This window comes from Anguilla rostrata, chromosome 9, assembly GCF_018555375.3.
Source record: "Anguilla rostrata isolate EN2019 chromosome 9, ASM1855537v3, whole genome shotgun sequence".
NCBI lineage: Eukaryota > Metazoa > Chordata > Actinopteri > Anguilliformes > Anguillidae > Anguilla > Anguilla rostrata.
In genome coordinates, this window is record NC_057941.1 from 53,345,800 (window position 1) to 53,356,490 (window position 10,691).

At 47.4% G+C, this 10,691-nt stretch overlaps 1 protein-coding gene across 1 annotated transcript; it reads right to left on the bottom strand.

Annotated features, from left to right (window-relative positions):
* Nucleotides 1–250: 250 nt before the first annotated feature.
* fosl1b (FOS like 1, AP-1 transcription factor subunit b) lies at nt 251–10,334 on the bottom strand. The gene is made up of 4 exons (XM_064352988.1): nt 8,652–10,334; nt 7,067–7,408; nt 5,199–5,306; nt 251–3,704 (listed from the first exon to the last, which is right to left on the bottom strand). Exons 1-4 carry the CDS (start codon nt 8,775–8,777, stop codon nt 3,138–3,140), a joined length of 1,143 nt encoding a protein of 380 aa, XP_064209058.1. The 5' UTR covers nt 8,778–10,334; the 3' UTR covers nt 251–3,137.
* Between the last annotated feature and the right edge of the window lie 357 nt (nt 10,335–10,691).

Sequence of the window (10,691 nt, forward strand, 5' to 3'; positions counted from 1 at the left end):
GTTCAGTAATTGCCTGTAGGTGTGTCAGTGTGAGTGCGTATGTGTGTGTTTGTACATGTGGTGCCTGTGTGTGCGCATATGTGCGAGTGTTTGTGCATGAGTATGTGTGTTTGTACGTGTGTATGTGCATGTGTGCTTGTGTGTATGTATGTATCTAAGCAAGTATGTCAGGATAAGCAAGCTGTCCCCCATTTAAAGGCCCAGAGCTCACTGGACTAACCACTAGTCCACACTGCTACTGAAAGGCCTCCATCAGATCCCCCCCCCCCCCCCCCCCCCACAGAGCGCAATACACAGACCACAAGCACAGTTTCACTGCCTTTATTGTTCCTTAAGCTGATACAGTGCTCAGTGTACACTCACACACGTGCAATTCTGAGACCAGCAAACGTACAAGAAAATAAACAAATTCATCTGATCTATAAATATATATTTTACTGTTTTCCTTTTGTTCTCGAGGGTCCCGCCTTCATTTCATTTCTCGGTAAAGTCGTGCACTCTCAGAAATCTACTGACCGTTTGTTTGCATATACATTTTATACCATTATACCATACACCATCAGCAATCAACGGCTTGTGCATAGCTAGCACACAAGCATAGTCAACATACAATTCAACAGTCGTGTTTCTCTTTAATCTACATTTTATAGGTTCTCTTTGATCACCTAAGAAACAAAGGCACAGTATATTAATACATTTCTGTCGGCACTTTACGTCCATACTCGGGTTTTACGCACGCGGCTTTTCCATGCACAGCTTCTACATTCCGCGCATGTGCGGGTCCATCGGGTCATTTGTCGTCATAATCAGCCTTCTTTTCGAATCCCCGCTTGCAGGGAATCACAAGCAATAACATAGACATGTCCTTTATTTATACAAACGAATGGATACTATTGAATAAGTAGCATTCACATACTCGACAGGGGGCGGATGGGTTTGTCAGAAACAGGAATCTGACTCACCTCTGTATCTGTCATTCTTAATGAAATATCCCTTTAGTTGGTTAGGGTTCATTCCTAGAGCAGCAGAACACAGCAGCTTAATGTTTAAGACCCCTTGGACAGCACTGACCGTACGCCAGCGAATAACGTTTATTACAAATGTAGTGCCAATTTTTATTCAAAGAAAAGTTTAGAAAGAAAATGGAAGATAATAAAAATAATTTATGAAACCTCTTCTTAGGTTTCATAAATATGGAATGAATTTATCTATATGTAATTTCGGTAGCAAGCAGAACGGGGATCTCCGCCAAATCTATAACTTGGAAGGAGTTGTTTAATATATGTGAGCCCATTACTACCGTGACTGATTTCGATGCTTCCACCTGTGCGCGTGTTAACCGGAGTTAACCCAGAGCCACGCCCCCGGAATGGCCCATGATGTCATTATGCGACTGTGATGTCACAAAGGCAAGTCCTGGGCTGTTGGTCGGAAGTGGAGTGTTGTGTGGTTTTTTCGCGCTCACGCTCTGGTTGCTTAGCGATCGCCACACGAAGCGTATAATCACCATTACAGCATTTCATTACCCCGTGCTGAATGAGTGAACGTCTAATATCCCCTTCCTGAACTCACAGACGCCAAATACTTTGTACGCTTTGTACATTTAGATCTTACATTTTTGTATTTTGCATATTTAGTGGATCCTCTCGCCCAGAGGCACCTCAAAAAGCGCACTTTTATTTAAACTGCCTATTCATCTAGGTGGATATTTTACTGAAGCATTGAAGGTGTAGTGCCTTTGCTCAAGGGTGTGGGAGCCACGCCCAGCCTGGGATTCGAACCTCTGATCACCCCCAGTTCCCTAAACTACACCGCCATCCTTCAGAAGAACAGTTCTGGGTTTATGCTTTGCATTCGCTGACTGCTTCTGTTGCTCCAACGACAGGCTTCTTCTGTCAGCAAAAGCACTGGCAGCAGCAGAGGCCATTTGCTTTATGTGTTCCTCGAAAAATAATAATATAATGGACTGCACTTACGGTATATAGGGTGCCTCATAGATTTCCAAGTGGGGGGTGACTCACTACAGCCAATGTGTAACAACCTCCCATACGACCCCCCCCCCCCACCCCACTAGCCATTTTGTGCCAGAACACTCATCACCCATGAGCTAGTGGAGGAAGTTACTGAGTCAAACTGGGGGGGTGGGGGGGGGGGGTGACTAGGTTGGCAGGTAGAGAAAGTCTGAAGGGACATTAGGCCCAGACACAAGGGAATCCCCCCCTCCCCCATGTTTAGCATAAAGTGGAATCAGAGCTCACAGACATGAAGGTAACATTTCATATATGATACAGAACAGGAAATTATTGACTTTGATAGAAGTCCCCTGTGAATAATAATAATCATTATCATCATCATCATCACCAGTACGGGCAGCATTTCCCTGTGATGGGAGGGTGTGGCCTTGTGAACCTTAAAATTAAGAGGAGCTCTCATGCATTTACTGGTATGGGACCAGTCATTTAGGATCAATGATTGACAGCTCACTAGCTCCACCCATTAAGGGTTCGGCTAACTCATCTATCGTTGACATAATCCTGTCTTTTCAAACGGACGTTTTTTTCTTCTTCTCTCTCTCTCATCAGTTCCTCTCCCCACCTTTTGATTCTGATTGACTTTCTCAGCCAGAGTGAAGAGTTCTAGACTCACCGCTGATCCACAGCCAGTTCAAACCAGTTCTGACCAGTTCACACAGGGCACAGGCCAAACAAAACAGAACATTCCTGACAACCGCCTCTTGTGATGTCATAATAACTCACATGGCATATCACGTAACTCGAAACTGCTTCTCCCATAGTCGTACTTTCAGTTTGTAAGGATGTCGTGGGCGTGTCGACGAAAAGCAGCAGAATGAAAGTGTGACTGAGGAAGTGCCAGTCTTCGGTCGTCCATCTTTAGAAGAGTAGAAATACTGAGAAGAAGCGGAAGCTGAAAGGGTTCCAGCACACACACAATCCTTAAGCCCACACTGGCCAATCAGATCAGTTCAGCTGAGCCAAGTCTCCATTCCCATTGGCAGGCTTCAGGACCTCTCTGAATTTGGGCCAATCAGTGTCAAAAGACTGCAGAGTTCTACGAGGAGGGGAAAAAACAAACCCCAAAAACCTCCTCCCTCAACCCTGTGCTGAACAGGCAGCCAATCAGAGGGTGATGAGGGTGGGGGAGTTGAGGGAGTGATCGGACGATTGGTCGCCGCTGCTGCTGCTACGGCGATGGGCCGCTCCGCAAGGCTGGGGCTTCTGAGAGGAGTGGGCCGTACCAAGCGGGCCGGAGGAGGGGGGGGGCGGGCTGAGGCGGTGAGCCGCGGCCGGGACCCCGGGCTCCAGGGGGGCGGCGGTGGGGTAGGTGAACACCAGGCTGGCGGTGAAGGGGGTGAGGGAGGGGGTGGAGATGAAGGTGGGGGTGTGCAGGGACTCGGGTTCAGAGGGCGAGGGGGGGGTGGAGGAGTCGGTGACGGGGGCGGGGAGGGTGATTCTCGGCCCGCGGCGGCGGGACGGGCCGGCCACGGGGGGGTCCTCGGGTTCGGTTTTGACCCGGCCCCCAGCAGCGCGTCCCCTGGTGCTGTGGTCCGAGTCGGAGTCAGAGCTCTGGATCTTGCAGATGGGCTGGTGGGCCTCCAGAACCAGCTCCAGCTTCTCCTTCTCTTTCTCCAGCCCAGCGATCTCCTTCTGCAGCTCCGCCTTATCGCTCTCCAGACGATCCGTCTCCTGGAGGGGGGGGGGGGGGGCAGCGTCAGTCCCTGTCTCACTTAACACTTCCATACACCAATCACAAGAAAGCAATACTCAGCTGGAACCAACAACGGCTAATTACATCCCAATTACAATGATCCTGAACTAAGTGAGCCAGCCTGGTTCCAGCTCTACAGTGGGGAAGGGCTATAATGAGCCAGCCTGGTTCATTACATTACATTACATTACAGGCATTTAGCAGACGCTCTTATCCAGAGCGACTTACACAACTTTTTACATAGTATTTTTTACATTGTATCCATTTATACAGCTGGATATATACTGAAGCAATGCAGGTTAAGTACCTTGCTCAAGGGTACAATGGCAGTGTCCTTACCCGGGAATCGAACCTGCAACCTTTCGGTTACAAGCCCAGTTCCTTAACCACTGTGCTACACTCCATCCGAGCTGGTTCAGCTCTACAGTGGGAAAGGGCTGTAATGAGCCAGCCTGGTTCAGCTCTACAGTGGGGAAGCGGTATAATGGGCCAGCCTGGTTCAGCTCTACAGTGGGAAAGGGCTATAATGAGCCAGCCTGGTTCAGCTCTACAGTGGGAAAGGGCTATAATGAGCCAGCCTGGTTCAGCTCTACAGTGGGAAAGGGCTATAATGAGCCAGCCTGGTTCAGCTCTACAGTGGGAAAGGGCTGTAATGAGCCAGCCTGGTTCAGCTCTGCAGTGGGGAAGCGGTATAATGAGCCAGCCTGGGTCAGCTCTACAGTGGGAAAGGGCTGTAATGAGCCAGCCTGGTTCAGCTCTACAGTGGGAAAGGGCTATAATGAGCCAGCCTGGTTCAGCTCTACAGTGGGGAAGCAGTATAATGAGCCAGCCTAGTTCAGCTCTACAGTGGGGAAGCAGTATAATGAGTCAGCCTGGTTCAGCTCTACAGTGGGGAAGTGGTATAATGAGCCAGCCTGGTTCAGCTCTACAGTGGGGAAGGGCTATAATGAGCCAGCCTGGTTCAGCTCTACAGTGGGAAAGGGCTATAATGAGCCAGCCTGGTTCATTACATTACATTACATTACAGGCATTTAGCAGACGCTCTTATCCAGAGCGACTTACACAACTTTTTACATAGTATTTTTTACATTGTATCCATTTATACAGCTGGATATATACTGAAGCAATGCAGGTTAAGTACCTTGCTCAAGGGTACAATGGCAGTGTCCTTACCCGGGAATCGAACCTGCAACCTTTCGGTTACAAGCCCAGTTCCTTAACCACTGTGCTACACTCCATCCGAGCTGGTTCAGCTCTACAGTGGGGAAGGGCTATAATGAGCCAGCCTGGTTCAGCTCTACAGTGGGAAAGGGCTATAATGGGCCAGCCTGGTTCCAGCTCTACAGTGGGAAAGGGCTATAATGGGCCAGCCTGGCTCAGCTCTACAGTGGGAAAGGGCTATAATGGGCCAGGCTGGTTCAGCTCTGCAGGGAGGTGTGTGGTTGGATGAGAGGTCGCTGGCTGAGACTCACGTTCTGCAGAGTGTCCGTTAGCTCACGGCGGCGATTCCGACACTTGGCCGCGGCAAGTTTGTTTCTTTCTCTCCGGATCCTTCTCCTCTCCAGCTCCTCCGGCGTAAACTAGAGATAGAGAGATAAAGAAAGAAAGAAAGAAAGAAATAGAGGGAGAGAGCGTGAAAGAGAGAAAAGAAGAGAAATAGGAACAGGTTTGAGTAAAACGGGAATTAAAAAATATCATGACAGCCACATGATTGCAGACAAAAAAAATTATTTTTGATTTGGTGAATTGAAGCAACAGCATGAAAGAGAATGATTTTGAAATTATGATCGTGCTGCTGCCCCCTCATGGAAATACTTTGTCATTGCCCCCTACTGGGAAATCACACATGCATACACACACACATACCCTGCCACACAACATGTCTGCACCCCTCTCTTAAAACTTTTAAAAGGCCCCCCACCCCCACCCCCAAGTCCCTGCCCTCCTCTTTCTCTCCCACTTGTAGTGGTGACTCACCCCCAGACCCCCACTGTGACTCAGGTACGACTCATAGGACCCATCCCCATGAGTCACAGCAGTTCACTTCCTGTCCTGCCTTTTTTTCATTTTTTATTCTGTAGCCATTTTGCCGCCAAAATCTAAAGATCCTCGCAGGAAATTCCCAAAATGAGTTACCCTGGTTAGGTTGCGCCCCTCGCAGGGGTTTGTGGTTTTGATTATGGCTACGGTTCGTCTCCGAAGCGAGTCTCTGCGGTCGGCCGGACTGATGTGGTGTTGCGTTAAGTAATGAATAAGGATATCTGAGAAAGCGCCGGAGGGAAGGGAATGAGGATGAGTGTGTGTGTGTGTGTGTGTGTGAGAGAGGGTGTGCGTGTGTGTGTGTGTGTGTGTTAGGGTGTGTGTGTGTGTGTGTGTGTGAGAGAGAGAGGGTGTGTGTGTGTGAGAGAGAGGGTGTGCGTGTGTGTGCGTGTGTGTGTGTGTGTGTGTGTTAGGGTGTGTGGGTGTGTGTGTGTGTGTGTGTGAGAAGAATTGCTCTGCCTGGCACACTCACCTGGTCTTTACTGTCAGCTACAACCTCATTCATTACACTTTGCACATAGACATAATTAATCAAGAGAAGCACTTTACACTGTCACACGTACATACACTCAACACACTATAATCAAACACACATACACTAAACTCAATCAGGCATACACATACACACACACTATAGTCAATCACACACACATATACACTAAACTCAATCAGACATACACATACACACACACTATAGTCAATCACACACACATATACACTAAACTCAATCAGACATACACATACACACACACTATAGTCAATCACACACATATACACTACACTCAATCACACATACACAGAATTACACACGCATACTTCAGTTAAGTACACAGACACACTCTCTCTCTTTCACAGACACATATACACACTAGAATCCCTTACACACCCATTTTTCTCCCTGCTTAACTGATTTTAGCATAAAGAGATCAGACATTCCAGACATCTCATAAACAAACAGTTCAGTTGCAACCCTGCCGTGACCCTGCTCTGACGCCAGGCTCACAGGGTCACAGGGTCACAAGGTCAAAGGGCCATGGCGTCAGGACCCAAAGTGTTTGTTCCATATGTACACCCTACAGGATGTTACACACACGGCCCTGAGTCAACAGCCTCTGTCTGCCCTGCGTCTGTGTCACGTTTGTCCCGCGTCTGTCTCCGCCCCCTTTCTTACTGATTGACAGTGGAGTCCTGTCGTCGGGCCGGTGTGTTCACAGGGGTGGAGAGAGCGCAGACGGGCGTGTGAGCGGCGCACGGGGAGCACGGGGTCGAGCGTGCGGCGAGCGCTGGCGCCTGAACATACCTGCTCGTCCGGGCGTCTTCTCGTCGAGCCCAAGGTTGCCATGGAGGCCCTGGACGCCAGGGCGGGGTGGTGCAGCGGGGGGGGCGGGGAGCAGCGCAGGGCCGGCTGGGGGGGGTACGGGGGCAGGGGTGGGGGCGGGGGCGGGAGAGAGGGGCCAGGTTGTGGCCAGAGAGAGGGCTGGACGAGCCACTGCAGGTCCTGGCTGGAGGTGATGGCATTGAGACTGGGGACAAAGTTGGCTGGGCCGCCCAATGAAAACTTCTGCTGGTGGTGGAGGAGAGAGGGATGGTGGGGAGGGAGGGAGTGAGACAGGGAGGAAGAGGGGTTGGAAGGAGGGGGAGTCTGAGAGCGGGAGAAAATGGGGGAAGAAAGGAGCGGAGGAGGAGGAAGGGGAGAAGATGAGTCAGGGAGAGAGAAAGATGGAGAGAAGGTGGGAGAGAGGGGGGAAGGAGGGGTGAGGAAAGAGTTGAGGAAAAGGGGAGAGAAAGGGAGAAAAAGGTGGAGAAGTCAGGGAGACAGAAAGATAGAAGGAGAGATAGAGGGTGTGAGAGGTGGGTTGGAGGAAGAAAGATGAGAAAGGGGAGAGAGGAACAGAGAGAAAAACAGTGAAGAGAAGAGGAGAACGAGGCAGGGGGAAAAGAAGAATGAGTGAAAGAGAGAGAAGGATAGGAGATGAGGGAGGGGGAGAGAGAAAGAAGAACAGAAGTTAGACATGTGAGCAATTTATAGGTGTGGAATGTGTCTCATGCCTATAAGAGTATGAATGTGCAGGCTGAACACAGCACCAGTGCACCCACTGAAAGACTGCTTTCCACACCCTCTCCCACTCACACACAGAGATGAATCTCCCAGCCATTTAATCTGATGCTTTTGGGTCCATGACACAGCCTGAGCTGTTTTGAGTCACAGCCTGTTAATATCCCCCCAGCTATGTTTAACAATTAACAGGACAATTCAGCTTGTTAATGTGTACAACGGAGCATATTACCAAGCGTGCATATGCACTACTACAGCTAAAAATAGGAGCATTACACAGCTACCAATGTGAATATGAATAAACAATCACATGGCTTAATAAATACTGTGAACACAAACAGGGTTTGGCCCCTTAAGGAAAAGGAGACTGTTCTATTGATGACATCACTGATTAGGTCATGACTGGCACACCTGTCCAGATGTTTCTGGGGCCAGGTGAGTGGCTGAGAGTCCACACTGTGATGTCATCTGGAATGGCACATGGCATGAGTGTAATCCTGAACTCTGCATGAACAAGACTGTAGTGTTGTGCATCTGTCTCTTTTATTATTATTATTATTATTATTATTTATTATAATTATTATAATTATTGTTGTTATTATTATTCTTCTTATTATTATTATTATTAATAATAATAATATAATTAATAATAATAATAATAATAATAATAATAGTAGTAGTAGTAGTAGCGCTAATGATACCATAATGCTTTTCATTCAAGATGCATGTTGCTTCAATGGACTTAGTATTTAAAAATATCAATCAGAAAATGTGAAATGTCAGTTTAGGGATGCACTAATGTTAAAGAATAATAACAGTATTTCCGAACCTGTTGAGGTTGTGTGGTTGTATTGTCAGGATCCGCTGTTCTGGAGTTCGCTGCCGTAGTTCTAGGTGAACCTGTTCCTGAGGACTGGTCCGTGCCCCGATTGAAGTTTCCGAAATTCCGGTACATATTTTGACCAACCAAAGTCCAAAAACGTTTGGTTGACAGTCGTGACTCAGAAGATAATCCAGCAGAACAAGGTATAAATCAATATAATGTCGTCGGAAGAAAAGTTTTGTAATTCGATTTTGTTTTTAACTTACAGAGTAAAGTTACTATCCCAGTCTGACACATTCAAAGTGAGGAAACCCCTTTTTGAGTGAGTCGAGATCAACGTCAAACACACAATGGGGGAAGTTAAGAAAACGTAAACCACAAATGTCCTTGCTATTCCACAAAAACTGTAAAATAGAGACAAAATACTATTTGTAAACATTACGTTTTAACTGTATTAGACAGTGTGAAGAAATGTCTATGATATTTTTAAATTATTGACCGACACAAGCACACCAGTGCTCCCCTACAAATGTAATGCAATGGTGCAGTCATTTGAAGTTACTGGAAGAGGGTCGAGCGAAAGTGACGTATATGACCAAATATGGCGAGTTTCCGCCCACTTTCTACCCGGGATTTCTTTTTAGGCAGAACTGACTGAAAGCACGTTTCTGCTAGACTCCGCTCTCTGTCTATTTTAACCCCGTTCATCCCTCGTTACACCTGTGTCAGCTACTGTTTCAAAGCAATAAGGCATCAGTGGCAGTTCTCAAGCCGGAGTGAGCGTTCTAAACGCGCATAAAATAAATGTTTTCGACCAACACCGCGAGACACTCACACGAACAACCGGAAAACTAAGAAATTGTTATCGGGAAAATGATAATGGGCCGCTACGCGAGTGTCCTCTGAAAGGCGACGCACGTGCTCCTGACTCATAAACATGGATAATAGCATCCACGGTGTCCGTGAACACGGCAAGTGTGATATCGTACTTCCGTTATGTCGTGTGTCTGCTCAAAGTATGGCATTGTGGAGATCGGCAGGTGGCTCTACGCATCCCGACGGGGTTATGACTCAGCTGTAAATACAAAAGGGGGAAAGTTGAGGGAATTTGAGACAAATACTGTTTCAGCCAGAATACAACTTGTATTCCGAGCTATTTAACCTCGATACAGTTGACAATGGGGACGAAACTGTGCGTAATTTGCGATTGGTAACATCCCCCTGAACTCCATCCTTAGTTGTTGTCTAAATGTATTCGCCGTTTTGGGTGACTGTGAATAAAACATAACGACGCCATGATGTAGCCTTAGCATATTTCCAAAACTGAAGAATTTAAAAGTCGATTGATTCATAAATATGGGGTTAAATTGCGCGCCGAAAGCTGACGAGTAGTTGCCCACAGGGAGACCGCGGGAGCCAATCCGGATGTTCCGGATTCTGGGCACGCTTTCTCTTGACCACATCAACCTATCCCAGGAGCGCGCGGAGGGACAGACGGGCAGTGACTCTGTCAGTCAGGAATGGGGTTTACCAGTCAGCTTAATTCGTTCAGTACAGTAACTGTCACAGTGTTCCCATATACATGACCTTTCACCCCATTTTTTCCTCATTGAATTTTACTTCGAATATGCAACGTAATTGACACAGGGAAGATATCATAAAATTTAATCGACCACCTGCATTGTATGTATGTATGTGATTATACAAACAATGATTACGACTGATTATTAATTATGAATATGATGGCGATGACGATGGTGGACAAACTGGATTAAAACATGACAATAAAACGCATGACAATTTTTACAGAATTAAGTGAACTACTAGCTATTGAAGCTAATGCAGCTGAGAAGCCACTGGAACACTTATCTGCTTAACTAACTGAGCGGCGCAGCAGCGGGCAGGCGCGAGGGAAACATTGGGAGAGAGAGAGAGAGTAAAAGAGACAGCTGTCTGTAATTATCGAGTATATAAACGGCATGAATTCCCGGCAATGTTACTCACTGCCGTGCGGCTTTAAAGTGAATACGAGACGCCGCTGTTGTT